General features: G+C 35.6%; 1 protein-coding gene across 4 annotated transcripts in view; it reads right to left on the bottom strand.

Moving 5' to 3' along the window:
* BAZ2B (bromodomain adjacent to zinc finger domain 2B) overlaps nt 1-20,176 on the bottom strand; it is a 180,848-nt gene that overhangs the window by 1,379 nt on the left and 159,293 nt on the right. For all 4 annotated transcript variants that reach the window (XM_036318584.1, XM_036318586.1, XM_036318587.1 and 1 more), the window contains one exon: nt 16,615-16,755. In XM_036318584.1, coding sequence (XP_036174477.1) covers nt 16,615-16,755 — 141 coding nt within the window. The remainder of the gene's footprint in view (nt 1-16,614; nt 16,756-20,176) is intronic.

Here is a 20,176-nt window from a genome sequence, read left to right as displayed (position 1 = left end):
AAATGAATTTTTAGGTATTTTATTCACTTAAATATGATTGTAAATGGGATTGCTTTAATTTTTTTGGTAGCCTGTAACTAGTATACAGAAATACAACTAAATTTTGTGTAGTTATTTTGTATTCTGGCCACTTTACTGAAATTGTTGATTAGTTGTTAACAGTTTTTTAGTGGAGTTTTTAGAGGTTTCTGTGTATAATGTCATGACATCTACAAACAGAGGTACTTTTACTTTTTCCTTTCCAATTTGGATGTCTTTTCTTTCTTGCCTACGTGCTCTAGATGAGACTTCCAATACTATCTATCTATACATATATAAAGGCTAATATGCTGTGTCCGACTGGTAGCTATGATGTGCACTGACCACCAGGGGGCAGACACTGAACGCAGGAGCTGCTGTAACACACACTGGCCATTTACAAAGAAACAGCACCGCGGACCTGGTGCCAACAAAGCAACATTCGGCTTCCTGCAAGTGAGACACAGGCCCCACCACCACCCTGGAGTGACAGCCCACCAAATTGCAGCCAAGACCCTATGGCACAAAATGCAACCTGCAGCCCACAGCCCAGCCCAAAAATGGTGGCTGTGGGCACCGAGTAATGATGTCACATAGCAATGCCCAGCTTCCTCTCCCTAGTGAGTAGCCCCTCTTGCAGTTTCTTCAGCCCAGAAACATGACTTGCTTTTAGCCAGGTGCAAATATTTTACACTTTAACCAAATGTCTGTGAAGCGTTTTCCAGTGCCTCATCTCATTTGATCCTCACAGAAGTCCTGGAATAGGTAGGTAGGAGACTCGGTGGAATCCTATTTTCTTTTCATTAGCCAGAAAACGGAGATGTAAAAAGTTTAGAAACTTGACCCGACTGAAAAGAAGAAAGAAATGGTGGACCTTGAAAATGACTTCAGGTTTTTCTCACAGCACAGCATATAGTCAAAAACTGCTGCAATTAAGTATTTTACCCTTTGTTCTCCCTGCATGATCTACAATAATAATCTGCTTGGTGTTGATATTTACTGCTACGTTGCTGACAAATTACCTGAAAGAGAAGTTGGGATGCTTCACTGGGCTGGAAAAACTTTAAATCAGAAAGCAGGTCTAATTAAGCAAGTTTATTCTATATATACATAAAAGGCTAAGTTGACTCAAACATATGCAACACACATAAAGCTCTCGCTGATGCCAATTACACGCATGTGCTTCGATCTGTCATTGTTGATCGTGAATTTGGTTGACACTTCTATTACTGAGAAAGGGCGAATAGCAATATTAAAATATTTCTTCTAATTTCCTTTCACTGTGCACGAATCCATGCACCAGGACACTCGTGTTAAATAAAAGTTGCAGGAGTGATATTTTTATTCACTCTCGTTCCTGAACTGAAGGAAAAGCTTTTCACCGTTGATTATGATATTGGTTGTGGGCTTATCCTACATGATAGATATATATATATAAAATTTTTATTGATTTTAGAGATGGAGGAGAGATGGAAACATCAATGATGAGAGAGAATCATTGACTGGCTGCCTCCTTCATGACTGAGGATCAAGCCTGCAACCTGGGCATGTGCCCTGACCAGAAATAGAATCATGACCTCCTGGTTCATAGGTCAACACTCAGCCACAGCTGGGCCTAATGGTCTTTATTATGTTGAGGTATGTTCCCTCTCCTACCAACTTTGTTGAGAGTTTCAATCATAAATGGATATTATATTTTGGCAAGTGCTTTTTCTACATCTATTGAGATAACTGCACAATATTTATCCTTAATTTTGTTAATGTATATCACACTGATTTATGAGTGTTGAAATATCCTGGCGTCCCTGGAACAAATTTCACTTGATCGTGGTGTATTATCTTTTTAATGCATTGAATTTGGTTTGCTAATATTTTGAGAATTTTTCCATCTATGTTCATCAGAAATATTGGCATATTTTCTTTTCTTGTAGTGTCTTTGTCTGGGTCATGCTGGTGATGCAAAATAAATTTGGATAAGTCCCTTCCCTCTTCTGTTTTATGAAAGTTTGAGAACGATTAGTATTAACTCTTCTTTAAGTGATTTTTTAAATATCTATGGAATATTAACACTCCATCTATTTTTCACTTATTTCTTTTAAATTTTGAGTTCAGGTTATCAAGGAATTTACCTGCATATTCATCTGGACATTGTACAGTTTCATTTTTATGTTGATATATTCAGATCCATTTGGAACTAATTTTAGATGTACAATATAGGGAGGTAAAGCTAGTTTTATCCTTTTCCATATGACTTCAGTGGTAAAAATACCACTTGTTTAAATTATTTTTCCCACTGATTTAAAATGCCATTTTTATCATTCACTGAGTTTCCAAATGCACTTGGATCAATTTCTGGATTCTTAAAAATTATTTTCCATCGGTCTGTCTATTCATGTGCCAGTTGCACAGTGTGTTATTAGAGCGGTTTTATAACATTTCCTCACATCTGGGAGTGCCAGTGACCGTCCTCTTTGCTGTGTGTTCTTTCCAATGGAACCTCATACTCACCTTCTGAATCTCCAGAGAGAAACCAAATAGTCTTCTTGTCTATCACCATGTTTTATAGTTTTGTTGTGTCTGGTAAATTCTGCATATTTATGTGTAGAGTTTTGCTTTTGTTATTGTAAATTAAGAACTTTGTTATACCTTTGTGTTTACACACATTAAAGTTATTTATTCCTCTTTCATTTAACTTCTTAAATGCTGATTAGCCCTATTAACCTATTGTCTCTCAGCTCCAAACCCATTTCTGTTTTGCCAGCTGGCTCCTTGTTAGATCCTAGACAGGACTCTCTAAAGCAGTAGTTCTCAACCTTAGCTGCACATTAGAATCACCTAGGAATCTTTTTAAAATCCTGATTTCTGGGCCTCATCCTCCGGAAATTCTGTTTGTTACTAATGTTGTGCCCCCACCCCCACCCCATAACAAAAAAACAGAATTTCCGGAGGATGAGGCCCAGAAATCAGGATTTTAAAAAGATTCCCAGGTGATTCTAATGTGCAGCCAAGGTTGAGAACCACTGCTCTAAAGGAAGACAGACACAGAGTGAAGGCACCTCTCAGCACTGTGCCTGGCCATGACACTTCACCTGGCAGGAGTAGTCAGTTACTCTCCAGATTTCTTTGCTTGCTTCATTGTTGGCACTGCCCAAATTTGTCTTATCCTTCCCCTTTTAGAGAAACTAGTGTCAGTTAGGTAGCTCCCCCTTCTTAGAGGCCTTGATAACCTCAACTTCTCTTTGTTCCCTAAGTCCTAGAGATGGTAGATGCTTTCTGCAGATACTGTTACTGCCTTTTGCTTTCGTTTAAGATATAATTTACAGACTTGTGCAACCATCACCACTATATAATTTCTGAATATTTTCATTACTCTGTAAAGAAACCTGCAGCCATTAGCAGTCACTCTCCCTTACCTTGGCAACCACTATTTTGTCTTTGTAGATATAAACAGAATCACACAATATGTGGTCTTTGGCATCTTTCACTTAGCATAATAATGTTTCTAAGGTTCATCCATGGCTGATTAATATTCCACTGAATGAATATACCACATTTTATTTATTCATCCAATAATTGGGACATTTGAGTTCTTTCCACTTTTTGGCTATTACCAATGAAGCTACTATGAACGTTCATGTACAACCTTTTATGGCGACATATATTTTTAATTCTCTTGGATATACAGCTAGGAATACAATTGGTGGATCACAGGGTAAATGTGTTTGAGGAACTGTGAACTGTTTGCAACAGCAGCTCCGCCATTTTAAAACTTCTCACCAGCATTATTTCTTCATATCCTTAATACATTATTTTCCTTTTTTAAATTCTAGTCATCCTAGTGGATATAAAGTGGTATCTCACTGTGGTTTTGACTTTCATTTCTGTAATGATATTGTCTTTTCTAGTGCTTATTGGCCATTCATATACCTCCTGGGGAGAAAGGTCTTCTAATCTTTTGCCCATTTTTAATTGGGTTATTTGTCTTACTGTTGAGTTGTAAGATCAATTTAATAAGGCAAATAAATAGCAGATTCTTGAATAATGTCATTCTGTTTAAAATCCTTTAGTTATAATGTTGATGAGATGATGTAGGAACTTAATTCTTGTTAATATCAATTAGCCTATGGTAAAATTGGATTTGTTATGTCATTTTGTTTAAAGACAGAACATATTGGCAACATTAAGTGTGAGGACTTATATGGACTTATGTTTTTAAAGATTTCAGGGAGAGAGAGAGAAACATCAATGATGAAAGAGAATCATTGATTGGCTGCCTCCTGCACACCCCACACTGAAGATCAAGCACGCAACCTGGGCATATGCTCTGAACAGGAATCAAACTGTGACCTCCTGGTTCATAGGTCGATGCTCAATCATTGAGCCACACCCCGGCTGGGCTGGACTTAATTTTTATTTATAAAAAAATGTATGATAAATGAGCTAATTCACTTGCCACTAGGCTAGATAAATCTGATAATAGCATGTTTTTAACCTAATGAAAAGGGCACAGGTTTATTGTTAATCTTAGTTATATTCTATCATGATGACATAATATTGTTTCTGATGGTGGTGCTTGTTCCTTAAATATGGTTTTGAATGTCAGGGTTTGAGATAGATATTACTTATATTACTTTGATCTATTTTGGATGGAGAGGTATGATCAAGTCTATCACTGTGTTTTCTCTGGATGCCATCTGCAGTTTTTAAGTCTGGGACTGCATAGCTAGTAATGGTTGCCTTCACTGAGAATCGTGGTCTTTAGCATTATATAGTATCCTTCTGTATCTTTGTAAATTTGGGGCATGTCTTAATTCTGCTTTTGCAGACAAGTATGTAACCCCCTCTTTAGTTGTCTCATTTTTGCCTACCCTCTTATTTCTAACCTTTCTGAATCCTTGTTTTAGTTTGGGTTTAGCTTTGTTAGCAGAAGTACCAGTATGTTTGGTAATAGTCCTATCATTCTTTTTTTATATTTCACCATAGTAAGGAGCTGATTTTATCTATGTTGATGCTTAGGGAGGTTTGTATCTTTTATTTACTGATTATGTTTACACTAATATCTATTCAAAAGAAGACAACAAGAACATTATTAGTGTATACTGGTTTCTTACTATAATATTCAAATTAGTAATCTTTTTCTCTCCCTCAGCAACTAAATTTCAAATAGGCTTTTACTTAGTTAGCTTTTAGTTTTTCATAGGTATATTATATCTACAGTGTGAGAGCATATTATCGTCATATAGTATTTTATTGCCTTTGTCAGGTAGCAATGAATAAAATGTCAACTCCTTCACTCTAGGAAGGTACAGGTTATGTAGTACAGGAAAGGCAGTTACACTAGCTATAGTTTACCCTAACATTTAATATCAACTTTCCACTGTATCAGAAAATAGTAATACCCTGAAATAACAGTTTTTACTGGTGGATCTACATTCTAGTTTTTATATATTGTAAATTTTGAAACAGTTCTACCAAAGTTCATCTCAAAGCAGCAAGAGGGGTTATCAGAGATACAGAGAGCTTTTCATCTATAAATGAAAAAGCAATGAGACATTATTATAATTAAAAATAAATAATTGGTACTCTTGGTTTCTTTTAAAAATCATACCTGAAATTTACTGCAACTAGAGTTAGCTTATTTGAAAAGAAATACATAGTGTACATTACATTCAGTTTTAACTAGGTTTATCTTCACTACCTTTTAAAGTTTTCATCCAAACAGTAACATCTGATTCTTACTATAAACCAACATCTTTAACAGGCAGTTCTAACACAAGATCTAGTAAGCTCCATTCACAAAATCTTATTTCAAAAATCAGTTTGATATACTCAGATGAATGGGTTCTGGCAAAATACCATTATTTATAAGATACTTTCATTCTAGATTTCCATTTTTGGCTATATTATACTTAGAAATGGTAACTAAAAGAAGCATCTTTTTACATGGATTTGAAGCATCCAGGTTCAAAGGGCTTCACCCTAATGAAAGGTCAAGTGAAAAATTAGCTCACTGGCCTGGGCTCTGAATACTATCTCTATTCAAGAAAAAAAGCTTTGTCAGCCTACATGTGGTCCTGGGAAATGGACAAAGCAAGTTCTATACCCTCTTCCCATGCTGGAATTCCACAGGTACTACTCCACTGAAGTCAAAGAAACACAGGCAGACAGAGACCAGGATCCTACAAACATCAAAAAATGAATATAACCTGTGAGTATTTCTAAACTAATGAAACAGTACACTATGAAAAAGGAATATTTAATACTCATACAGCCACTGTTTCTCTAAGTTAGACTGCCCCAGAACACTGTTACCTACATTTAATCTGCAAACAACCTTATGAATAACTTTCCAAGGTCACACAAATAGGGAATGACAGAGCTGGGGTGTAAACTCAAGCAGTCTGTGCCCTTAGTCTACATGCCAAGCCAGATTTCCTGAAATAATAAGCAGTCAATGAGAATGTTAAATAGCATTAAAACAGACAATCAGAATAAATGGCTTATAGGTAGGTCTGAGAACTTTATAAAGTCTAAAGAAATGAGGTATAGAGAATGCAAGTGGCTGAAAGTTTTCCAGAACTGATAAAAAGGCATGAAATTGCATTGAAGAAGAACAAGAGAAAAATATGTATCCAAGAAAACTAAACTGGTATTGTGCTTGCACTGCAAAACCAAGCAAGAGAATGTGTTCTCTACACATACATCATTGAAATAAAACTTTAGAGAAAAAGCAAAGTGGTTAGACAGGTTTTTAACAAGGTGAACACTGATTTTTCTATTCCTCAGTTCACCCCCAAATTAATAAAAATGTCAAGATTTCCTTAATGACTTAAAATGTATCTGAAGTCTAAATGGGCAAAGCCAATTTTTAAAATAATGAAAGGTGAGAAAATTTATCCAACAGCAATATTTAAGTAAGTGTACCTATACTTACTATGAAGAGTTTTTGTATAGAATTACTTGGAGAATGATGTCTATCAACAGAGTAAAGGTTAATTTGTAGCACATTCATACCATAAAATACTGTCCTGCAGTTGAGAATTAAGTAGTTCTGAACATATACTGACAAGGAATATTATCTGATTCATTAAATAAGGGGACTTTTTAAAAAGTATGTATCATATCCCATATGTTATAGATCAAATTATAAATGTATAGAAGGATAAAGCAGAGTATAGAAGGGTCTCCCCCATTTCTAAAATATATATTTCTGTATGATTCTTCAATGCTATTTTCATAATTTAAAAGGATGAATGAATACAAATACTGTGTAAATATGTTGAAATATAGGCAGAAATAGGTCTTGGAAATTTTTCTGAGGCAATTTAATAAAGTGCATGCCTTCCAAAAAAGGACACATGCTAATTCAGGAAAGGAAAAGTAGAGGGGAACTAGAAGAAAGCAAAGTAAACTGGAAACATGTTGGAAGGAATTATTCCAAATGTATCAATCACTTCAATTCCATTAGAAATGAGTATTTTTTAAATTAACTAATTCAGCTTATGTTTCCCACAGAAAGCCTAAAAAGACTCTTTCAGGATTATGCAAGGTGAAAAAAGATTGTCCCAAATGGTTATTTACTGTATGATTTCGATTCCATTCATACAGCTCTTTAAAATGGAGGCTAGATTATTGGTGGAGGTGAGAAGAGAACAGGCAGGTAATGAATGTAGATAGAAAAAGGCAACAGCAGGGGTCGGGTCCTTGTGGGTTTGGAACTGTTCTGACAGATGGTTAATGCTCAAACCCCCAATTGGACAACATTGTGTAGAACTTGACACACACACGTAAAACTAGGCAAAGTGTACAAGATACCTCTCTCTGTTAGATCTTAGATCTGCATGTAAATCTATAATTGCTTCAATAAAAATAATAAAAATAAATGGTAGCACCACAAAAGGTGAAAGACACACAGCTTTGGAGCAACTTAAAATTCTGGTGAAAGTGTAAAAGATTTAACCACTCTGAATAACTGAATGTTATATCTGTTCCTATGAATATACCCAATAGAAATATATATGTATGTACACCAAACTATGAATAAAGGTTCAGGGCAACAGTGACCATCAGTAGTAGAATGGACAAATAAATTAGTATATTCACACATAAGAATTAACAAATTATTGTTTTGTGCAACAGGGACAAATCACCCAAACATGATGCTTAATAAAAGAAGTTAGACCCAGAAGAGATATACTTTGATTCAATTTAGATGAAGTTTAATAAAAAATGTTCTGATTAACCTATAATGTTAAAATAGAAAGAGACAAACGCGGGTACTGGTTACCCTTGGTGAAAGATTGTTCATGATGTATACTTACGTTTACTTTAGAAATATACCACGTAGGTATAAAGAGCCAAGCTTAAGATGAATGAGACAAAATACATTAAATGATGCCAACGAGAATATTTTAAGTTGATTAAAAAAATGTAGACCTCCAAGAAGAGAGAATATTCACAAGTCTAATTTGATGAGCCAGCCTTTTAAAAGCTAGATTTGAATTCATAACAATCTGTGGTTTAAAACTCTCCTACAAAGAAGAAACTCTATATCATGATTTCACTGATAAGTTTTATCAAACATTTAAGGGGAAAATAATAGTAATACCATACAAACACTTATCAACTCACTTTACAAAGCCAGAATTACCTTAATACCAAATCAGACAGACATTACAAGAAAACTACAGCGATTACATCAAATCCAGCATATCTAAAGAGGATAGTACCTAAAGGGTATACATACACAAACACACACCAAAAAAATTCTACAAACAGATCCAGAGACATAGAAGGATGGAACAGACTGAAGAATTTCAGAGGGAAGATGGGGAGTGATTAACTGGAGAACTTATATGCATAGCCCATGGACACAGACAATAGAGCAGTGTAGACCTGGGCGGGTGTGGGGTAGAGGTAGTCAATGGGAAACAAAGGAGACATCTGTAATACTTTCAACAAAAATCGCTTGTGGTTCTATACACTAATAAAAAACTATAGAGGAAATCCCATTTAAAGATAAAATTAAAAGCACAAATAAAAGTAAAAATGTCCCATGTTCGTGGATTTGAAGACTTAACAGTTAAAATTCCCATGCTGCCCAAAGCAATCACAATCCTAATGACTTCTTTACAGAAATAGAAAAATACATCCTAAAAATCATATAGATTTGCAAGGGACCCTGAATAGTCAAAATAAATAATCTTGGGAAAGGAAAACAAAGTTGGACACTCACATTTCCAAAGTTACTACAAATTGACAGTAATGGTGTGGTATGGCATAAAGACAGACACGTATACCAATAGAATAGACAGTCCAGAAATAAGCCTTCACATAGTCTAATGTTTCCAACAAGGGTGTTCACGCACTCTTGAGCATGCCTGGCCTTTTTTCCTCTTTTCTCTCCTCCCCTACCCAACTCTCTCTCTGGAGCATGTACACACCTTTCCTTCTGTTCCTCCCTCAGGGGTGTTATCTTTGCTTTCTTTTGCCTTTGTAACTTGTTTCCTGCATCCACACAGCCCAGCTAGCTCACTTCTACCTCTGTGACTTTCTAACCAATTGCATTAGAGTTCTTGACTCTGAATTCTTTCTTAGCCAAACTCAAGGATAGAGGTCTAATTCCACAATTAACAATTCTATACATAGAAAACCCTAAAGATTCCATCAAAAGACTAGAGTAAAACTGCAGAATATAAAATCAGTGTATAAAAAATCTGTTGCATTTCTACATACTAACAATAAAATAATGGTAAAAGAAGTGAAGAAAATCCCATTTGCAACTGCAAACAAAAGGATAAAATACCTAAGTTTATTTGTTAAAGAAAGTAAAGGACCTATCAGAGAAAACTACAGGACACTGTTGAAAGAAAGTGAAGATACAAAGATATTCTAGGTTCATGGATTGGAAGAATTAACATAGTTAAAATGTCCATATTACTTAAAGCAATATACAGACATAATGCAATTCCCATCAAAATCCCAATGACATTTTTCAAAGAAATAGAAAAATAAAAAAAGAACACTCCATGACATTTGTATGGAACCCCAAATAGCCAAAGCAATACTGAGAAAAAGAAAAAGCTGGAGGAATCACATTCCCGAACTTCAAATTACACTACAAAGCTATAATAATCAAAACAGCATGGTACTGGCAGAAAAATAGACACATAGATGAATAAAATAGGATAGAGAGCCCAGAAATAAATCCATACATATATGAGCAACAAATTTTCAATAAAGGAGACAAAAACATACAGTGGAGAAAGGAAAGCCTCTTCAATAAATGGTGGTGGAAAAATTGGAAAACCACATACAATAGAATGAAACTAGAATGCTATCTGACACCATACACAAAAATTAACTCAAAATTGACTAAAGATTTAAAACATAGGCACTAAACTTACGGACCTTGGTCTCACAGGGGTTTTTGTGAACTTAACCTTAAATGCAAGGAAAGTAAAAGCAAAAATAAATGAATGGACTACCTCAAAATAAAGGCTGCTAAGAAAACTTTTTTTAAATAAAAGCTTCTACACAGCAAAAAAATTAACAGAAGGGCAACCAACAAAATGGGAGAATATGTTTGCAAATATATTTCCAAAATATATAAAGAACCCATACAAGTCAACAACAAAAAATCCAATTGAAAAATGAGCAGAGGACCAGAACAGGTACTTTTCCCAAGAAGTCATACAAATGGCCAACAGAAATATGAAAAGATGCTCACCCTCACTAGCTATTACGATAAATGCAAACCAAACCACAATGATATACCATCGAACACCTGTTAGAATGGTTATTATCATAAGACAAGAAACAACAAGTGTTGGAAAGGATGTGGAGAAAAGAGGACCCTTGTACAGTCTGATGGGAATATAAATTGGTACAGCCTCTATGGGAAACAGTATGAAGGCTCCTCAAAAAAAAAAAAAAAAAACAACAAAAACTAAGAATAGAACAACCATATGACCCCAACAATACCTCTTCTAAGTACCCCAAAATTTTGAAAACACTTATTCATAAAAGATATACATACCACTATGTTCACTGCAGCATTCTTCACAATAGCCACGTCATAAAAAAAAAAAATTTAAGTGTCTTTTGACAGATGATTGGATAAAAAAGACATCACATACACACACTACTCAACCATAAGTAATAAATGGATATTGAGAGTATCCTGCTAAGTGAAACATGTCGGATGGAAAAGGACAAGAATCCTTCATCCCTCTGCAAAGACTGCATCCATATGATTTCACTCCTATGTGGGATAAAAGACAGAAAGCAATGAACAAACAGAACAAAAACTTACAAAGGTAACAGTGGCAGGTACCAGAGGAAATGGGTGGAGGGAAGATGAATATGGTAAAGGGAGCCAAATATATGGTGATGGAAGGAGATTAGACTCTGGGCGGTGAACACACAGTGCAATATGCAGATGTTGTATTATAGAACTGTACACCTGAAACTTATTATTAACAAATGTTACCCAAATAAATTCAATTTTTTAAAAAATGATGAGGTAAAGATACTAGGTAAAAAGAAAAATTTATTGCCTAACAATATAAGCAATGTATTTCCAAACAATCATTACACTCACCAAAATGGAGTTATAAAATTCAATGATAGGGTTTAATCTCCAACATTTATAGGGAACTCATACAACTTAACAAAAAGGAAGGTAAACAATCCAATCAAAAAATGGGCAAAGGACCTAAATAGACACTTTTCAAAAGAGGACATTCAGAAAGCCAAGAGACATATGAAAACATGCTCAAAGTGACTAATCATCCGAGAGATGCAAATCAAAACAACAATGAGGTATCATCTCACACCTGTCAGAATGGCTATCATCAACAAATCAACAAATGACAAGTGCTGGAGAGGATGTGGAGAAAAGGGAACACTCATGCACTGCTGGTGGGAATGCAGACTGGTGCAGCCACTGTGGAAGGCAGTATGGAGTTTCCTCAAAAAGTTAAAAATGGAACTCCCATTTGACCCAGTGATCCCACTTCTAGGAATATATCCCAAGAAACCAGAAACACCAATCAGAAAGGATATATGCATCCCTATGTTCATAGCAGCACAATTTACCATAGCTAAGATTTGGAGATAGCCTAAGTGCCCATCAGCAGATGAGTAGATTAAAAAATGGTGGTACATCTACACAATGGAATACTATACTGCTGTAAAAAAAGAAGGAATTCTTACCATTTGCAACAGCATGGATGGAACTGGAGAGCATTATGCTAAGTGAAATAAGCCAGTCAACGAAAGAGAAATACCACATGATCTCACTCATTTATGGATAATAAAGACCATTATAAACTGATAAACAAAAATAGATACAGAGGCAGAGTAGGATCGAACAGACTGACAAACTACAGTGGGAAGACTGGGGAGTGTTGGAGGGGGTTGGAGTAAGAGATCAACCAAAGGACTTATATGCATGCATATAAGCATAACCAATGGACACAAGACACTGGGGATAGGGGAGGCCAGGGTGAGGTCAAGGGTGGGGGGGAGGGGACATATATAATACTCTTTGTAATACTTTAAGCAATGAAACTAAATTTAAAAAATAAAATAAATAATTGCCAAAAAAAAAGAAAAGAAATACTTCAGTTATTTTTAATGGGGAAAAATATTCAATGCTAACAAAACGAAAAACAGGTACACTTAAATATATTGCTATTAGAACTGTAAACTTTTTATGGATAGAAAAATCTAATGACAAAGTTAACAAAAACTATCAAGACTGTTCTTTTTCATGTTCAAGTATTCTTTGATTGGCTAATTCTGCTTTGGGGCACACATGTCATGAAAATAACCCTAAATAATGGTAACAGCAGAAAGAAAGGAGTACCAAGATGTGCAGCACTATTTACAATATACAGATTTGTGGACTCATACATACACCAAATAGAAGAGTCAAACAAAATCTAGCACAGAGTCACAATGGAATAAAGTTATTAAAACTGAAAATTATGTAGACTAAGTCAATACTCAAATATAGTGTATATATATTACATATATAATGTTTTACACAAATTTAAAACAATATGGACTCATTGATTACAACTATGTCATGTATGTATGTCTGTATATTGATAAAGATTAGAAATTAACATGGAATGATGCAGCTTTATAATCTTTAAATTCTTATTTTGTAAGGTTTTTTAAATCATGATAGACAAACTAAACATAATAGCTCTGAACAGTCAATCCTAAAAAACCCCACAAAATTTTAACTTTACATTCTAGTAACTACACATTTCACAAGTTTAAGTAAAGCTTGTAAAACTTACTCCCTTTGTCTCTCATCTTATCCAAATCTACAATATCTAACTTTATTTATTAAGAAATATACGTTTTTCCTAGAAATATATAACCTTCCAAGACTAAATCATAAAGAATTGGAAAATCTAAACAGACTGATCAGCAGTGAAGGAATTGAAACAACCATCAAAAACCTCCCCCCCCCCAAAAAAAACAACAAAAGAAACAAAAAAAAAACCTCCCCAAAACACAAAAGTCTAGGACCAAATGGCTTTATCAATGAATTTTACCAAAAAAATTGAAGAAGAGGCAATACTTTCTAATACATTTTATGAGGCCAAAACCTGGCAAGGATAACACACACATAAAAAGAAAACTCCAGACTAATATCTCTGATGAATACAAATGCAAAAATCCTAAACAAAATACTAGTAAATTGAGTACAATACACAAAAAAATAAATAAATAAATAATACATTACGACCAAGTGGGGTTCATTCTAGGGGCACAAATTTGGTTCAACATACACAAATCAGTCAATATACTAGTACATTAACAAAAGAAAGGATAAAAATCATATGATCTTATCAATAGACACAGAAAGAGTATTTGATAAGATACAACATACATTTATGATTATAACACTCAATAAAATAGGAACAGAAGGAAAGTACCTCACCATAGTAAAGGCCATATATGATAAACCCTCAGCTAATATCATACTCAATGGTGAAAAACTGAAAGCTTTTCCTCTAAGATCAGAAACTAGACAAAGATGTCCACTCTCACCACTCTTATTCAACATAACTCTGGAAGCTCTAGCCAGAGCTAGAAGGCAAGAGAAAGAAATAAAAGGCATCAAAAGGAAGGAAGAAGTGTCACTTTTGGTGGATGACATGACTCCATATATAGAAAATCCTAAAGACGCCACCAAAAAACTATTAGAAACAATAAACAAAGACAATCAAGTTGCAGGATACAAAAATCCATTGCTATCCTATATACTAACAACAAAACTTAAGAAAAAAAATTATTTTTGCAATTGCAACCAAAAGAATAAAATACCTAGGAATAAACTTAAAGAATGTGAAAGACCTATATACTAAAAATTACAAAACATTATTAAAACAGATTGAAAAAGATACAACAAAATGGAAAAATATCCCATGTTCATGCATTGGAAGAATCATCATAGTTAAAATGGCTAAAGCAATATATAGATTTAATGCAATCCCCATCAAAATCCCAATGTCATTTTTAAAAGAACTAGGACAAGAAATCATCAGATTTGTATGGAACCACAAAAGACCCCATATAGCCAAAGCAATCCTGAGAAAAACAGAATGAAGCTGGAGGTATCACATTACCTGACTTAAAATTATACTACAGAGCTATGATAATCAAAACAGCATGGTACTGGCAGAGAAACAGACATACAGAATAGAGCCCAGATATAAAAACCACATGTATATGGGCAGAAAATTTTCGACAAAGGAGCCAGAAGCACACATTGGAGTAAAGAGTCTCTTCAATAAATGATGCTGGGAAAATTGGGAAGCCACATGGAAAAGAATGAAACTGGATTACAGTTTGTCCCCATGTACAGAAATTAATTCAAAATGGATCAAAATATAAAACCTGAAACAATAAGTTACATAGGCCCAGGCTGGTTTTGCTCAGCGGATAGAAGGGTAGTCCCTGGTTTGATTCTGGTCAAGGGCACATGCACAGGTTGTGGACTCGAGCCCCAGTGGGGGTGTGCAGGAGTTAGCCTATCAATGATTCTCTCTCATCATTGATGTTTCTCTCTCTCTCTCTCTCTCCCTCTCCCTTCCTCTCTGAAATCAATAAAAATATTTTAAAAAATAAATAAGTTACATAGAAAATACAGGTACCAAACTTATGGACCTTGGTTGTAGAGAACATTTTATGAACTTAACCCCAAAGGTAAGGGAAGTAAAGGCAAAAATAAATGAATGGGACTATATCAAACTAAAAAGCTTCTGCACAGCATAAGAAACTGACAACAAAACAAAGAGGCAGCCAACCAAATGGGAGATATTTGCAAACAGTGGCTCTGACAAAAGTTTAATTTCCAAAATATACAATGAACCCATAAAACTCAACACCAACCACACAAACAACCCAATCAAAAAATAAGCAAAAGACCTGAACAGACACCTCTCCCAAGAAGACATACAAACAGCCAACAGATATATGAAAAGATGTTCAACCTACTAGCAATTAGCAGAGGTGGGGAACCTTTTTTCTGCCAAGGCCATCTGGGTATTTATAACATCATTCTTGGGCCATATGAAATTATCAACTTGAAAATTAGCCTGCTATATTTGGTCAAACATTTCATTAGCTCACCCTTAATGCCTTGGCAGAGCCAGACCAAATGATTTTGTACTATTCGGCCCCAGACATTTCCCACCCTGAATTAGGGAAATGCAAATCAAAACTACAGTAAGGTACCACCTCATGCCTGTTAGAATGGCTATTATCAACAAGACAAATAGTAACAAGTGTTGGAGCGGCTGTGGAGAAAGGAAACCCTCATTCACTGCTGGTGGGAATGTAAACTGATACAGCCACTACAGAAAAACAGTCTGGTGATTCCTCAAAAAATTAAGAACAGGACTACCATAGGATCCAGCAATGCCTCTTCTGGGTATCTACCTGAAAACCTTGAAATCATGTATTTGCAAAGATATATGCACCCCATGCTCATTGCAGCATTATGCATGGAGGCCAAGACATGGAAACAACTAAAGTGTCCTGCGATAGAGGATTAGAATACTACTCAGGCATAAGAAAGGATGGACCTTGAGAATATTATGCTAAGTGAAATAGGTGAGTCAGAAAAAGCTAAGAACCATGATTTCACTCATATGTGGGATATAAAACTGAAATTCCTGGACACAAACAGCAGTGTGGTAGTTGCCAGAAGGAAGGGGGTGAAGGGTGAAGAATGCTTAATATATGGTGATGGGAGAAGATTTGACTTGGGTGGTGGGCACACAATGCAATATACAGATCTTGTAACACAGAAACCCACACCTGAAACCTCTATGATCATATTAACCAATGTCACCCTAATAAATTTTAAAAAAAGAAATATACAATATTCACCAATAATTTACCTCCGATATAATGAGTTTAAAAAAAAACACAAAAAAAACTACTTCCAAGAAACAGAAGAGGAATTTTGAAATTTATCCACATTTATAAAACTTATGTGAACTGTCTACATTATTTATTCACTTAGCACACAGTATGCTTTGAAACTTAGAAGAGTATCACACATACCTGAAGCGATGACAGGATCCTGCATAAGCTCCCTAGTGATTGGACATATAAATTCATCAGGAATTTCAGAAGAAAGGGTTTTCACCTTTGTCCTGAGCTCTTCGATTTTCCTCAGAACTTTGCTGCGCAGCCCTAGAGATTCTAAAAAGAAATTTACTCTGTTAGGACTGGAGAACTCCTGGTAACTTTTATGCAAATCTAACAAATAGAGGAAGATTTTATCTGTTACAAGTAAAAACCTTCAGACACTGTTTACCACATTGAACTGTTTTCTTTATAAATCCTTTCATGAATTTTTATAGTATGAAACAGTGGTCGGCAAACCGCGGCTCGAGACACATGCAGCTCTTTGGCCCCTTGAGTGTGGCTCTTCTACAAAATACCACGTGCGGGCGCGCACGTACAGTGCGATTGAAACTTCATGGCCCATGCGCAGAAGTCGGTTTTCGGAAAGGAGAGAGACGAAACAAGTACACAAGACAAGTGTGGATGGGAGAGTTGGAAGGGGTCGACCTCAGTGAACGTAACTCAATCAGATTGAGGACGTTTTTAGCAAAGGCCAGCTTAGGAGTACCCTAATTAAGTTAATAACAATGTAACTACCTATATAGTTTAAGTTTTAAAAATTTGGCTCTCAAAAGAAATTTCAATCGTTGTACTGTTGATATTTGGCTCTGTTGACTAATGAGTTTGCCAACCACTGGTATAGAATATTGTGTGGTTAATATAAATCAGCAACTAATAGACTATTCTAAACAATCTTAGATTCTGAAAGTTCCTCAAGAATTTTAGATTGCTGAACACTAATATACTACATAAAATCAGAAAAGGCTTATTATTATTGATTAGACGAAAGAATTCCTAAAAATAAACTTTAAAGATGATCAGCATAATAATGTAAACAACAGTATGATGATTGCCAGAGGAAAGGGTGACATGGTGAGGTAGAAGGGGTAAAGGGAATAAATAGAGATGGAAAGAGGATTGAGCCCGGCTGGTGTGGCTCAGTGTTTGAGCACTGACCCATGAATCAGCAGGTCGATTCCAGGTCAGAGCAGATGCCCAAGTTTCGGGCTCCATCCCCAGTAGGGGGCTTGCAGGAGGCAGATCAATGATCTCTCTCATCATTGATGTTTCTATCTCTCTCTCCCTTCCTCTCTGAAATCAATAAAAACATATTTTTCTAAAAAGAGAGACTTGACTTGAGGTGGTAAACACACAATACAATATACAGATGATGTGTTGTGGAACTACATAACCTAAAACCTCTATATTATTATTAAATGGTCACCCCAATAAATTCAATAAAATATCCCATCTTATGTTTTCAAACTTTATGAAATTGGATATATTATTTGCTAATTCTCGTATGAAACGCAATCACAAATAAAGTTCATCTGTTTGTCTAAGACTGTACACACGTTTCATTCATTTGTATTTTTTTATCTTAAGTTTTAAAATTCTTAATTTTTAATTTCAGGAAGTTTAGTGTTACTAGCTGTTTACATGTTTAGAACAAGGTAATAGCACTACTTTAGGTGGAGGTGTTTGGGGTGCTGTGGATAGAAGAAAAGAATTACATTTCAGAATGCCCCATAGTTCCCATGAAAAGCGCATCAACTTTCTTTCTATTGGTGTCTATACACACCTCGGAAGAGATAGCAGAGACACCTTTTCAAGGACATTTGCAAACATACTTGGAAGCTAGAGAGAAAGTGTCTCCCTTCCAATGGGAAGGCAGATCTGTTTCCAGATAAGTAAAAAGATAATGTCTTCCTCTTGGGCTGGTTTGTTAGCAATCCCCTTATAAGATTGGCAGGGGTGGGTGGGTAAGGGCTTAAGGCAGCGGTTCTCAACCTGTGGGTTGTGACCCTTTTGGGGGTCGAACAACCCTTTCACGGTGGTCGCCTAAGACCATCGGAAAACACATATATAATTACATATTGTTTTTGTGATTAATCACTATGCTTTAATTATGTTCAATTTATAACAATGAAAATACATCCTGCATATCAGATATTTACATTATGATTCATAACAGTAGCAAAATTACAGTTATGAAGTAGCAATGAAAATAATTTTATGGTTGGGGGTCACCACAACATGAGGAACTGTATTAAAGGGTCGTGGCATTAGGAAGGTTGAGAACCACTGGCTTAAGGTTTCTCAGTTGTGACATAAACATACATTGGCCCCACAAGGCTTAGGGAGAAAGGGGAACCAATCTGAACATGAGGCTCATGCTGCCTGCTGTGCCGTAAGCTGTTTAAATCTATTTGGACTCCCTGACCATATCAAAGGAAGTATGGCAAGCCAACTTAGCAGCTGCCTGCCTCTTAGGGACTGCTCACTGCATACTGAGATTCCTATGTAATTCATGGAACCAAACTGAGGATTTGTTAAACATTTTTTAAAAGCACCACAGCAGGTATATAATTAGACAGTAGTCATCTCATTTAAAGGGATAATTATACAACATTTAATAAGAAGATATAAAAACATTTAATATTCTGAAAAATATATTTCCCATTCTGTCAAAAATATTATACATTGGCTAATATTTAGAATCTTATGTAATATTTGTAATAGAGAATATAGAAAACCTCTTCAAAATATCCCACATAAGAAAAAGTTAAATTGTGTGTAATCCTTGTCCAATTTAATGTCATTTTTAAAAAGGAAACAGTTACCAAGTCAAATCCAAAGAACTTAACCAGAAAATAATCCCCTTTTGTGACTGGGAGTTGGGAGTAAGTGTTGTTAAACTTAAGTGCTCAGGAAGAAAGGACCCTTACCAGCTAAGATGGGCAATATCTGGCTATACAGGCATACCTTCGAGATATTGTGGGTTCAGTTCCAGACAAACGCATAATCTTTTTGCTGGCAGAGGGTCTTGCCTTCAATTTATAAAAAAAACACACACACACACACACACACAACGCGACAATCTGTGAAGCGCAATAAAGCAAGGTGCAACAAAACAAAGCACAATAAAATGAGGTATGCCTGCATATACATAACCCTGAAAAGGCACCTAGTTCTGAATAAGATGACAAGTTAGAAGGCCACCAGCTCCTGTACCCTCATCCCCAACCCTTACTTACCCCTGGAAATGCTACATAATAAAGAATGATACAGACACAACCATCAAACGTAGAACACAAAACTTAGAAAACCCGCAAGGAAACAGAGGTAACTGGATTCCAAAGTTGGGGGATGGGAATGACAGTTTACAGCAGGGATTTGTATCCATGAGGGGGAAGAGTGACCTTTCCACTTGTACCCTTCACTCTCCCCAACTTTGTCCTATAAGATCGGTAATGAAGCAGCAATGCGTTTTAGCTAGAGGCGCTACAGCCTGGAGCCAACAAACTCAGCCCAGCAGGCTGGTCAAGAATCACCCCTTCACCCTCCACCCCCACCCAGAGAGAACCAGAGAACCAAAGCTCAGTTCTCAGAAATAAAATTTTAAACTACTTAGGATTTAAAAAAAATTAATAATAATAATAAACCTTCTTACTGATCAAGAGAAGTCAGGTAAATCTATAATCAGGAAAAAAAC

The sequence above is a fragment of the Myotis myotis genome, unplaced genomic scaffold (genome assembly GCF_014108235.1).
Source record: "Myotis myotis isolate mMyoMyo1 unplaced genomic scaffold, mMyoMyo1.p scaffold_m19_p_8, whole genome shotgun sequence".
NCBI classification, from domain to species: Eukaryota; Metazoa; Chordata; class Mammalia; order Chiroptera; family Vespertilionidae; genus Myotis; species Myotis myotis.
This window is presented reverse-complemented; position numbering and strand designations above follow the sequence as displayed.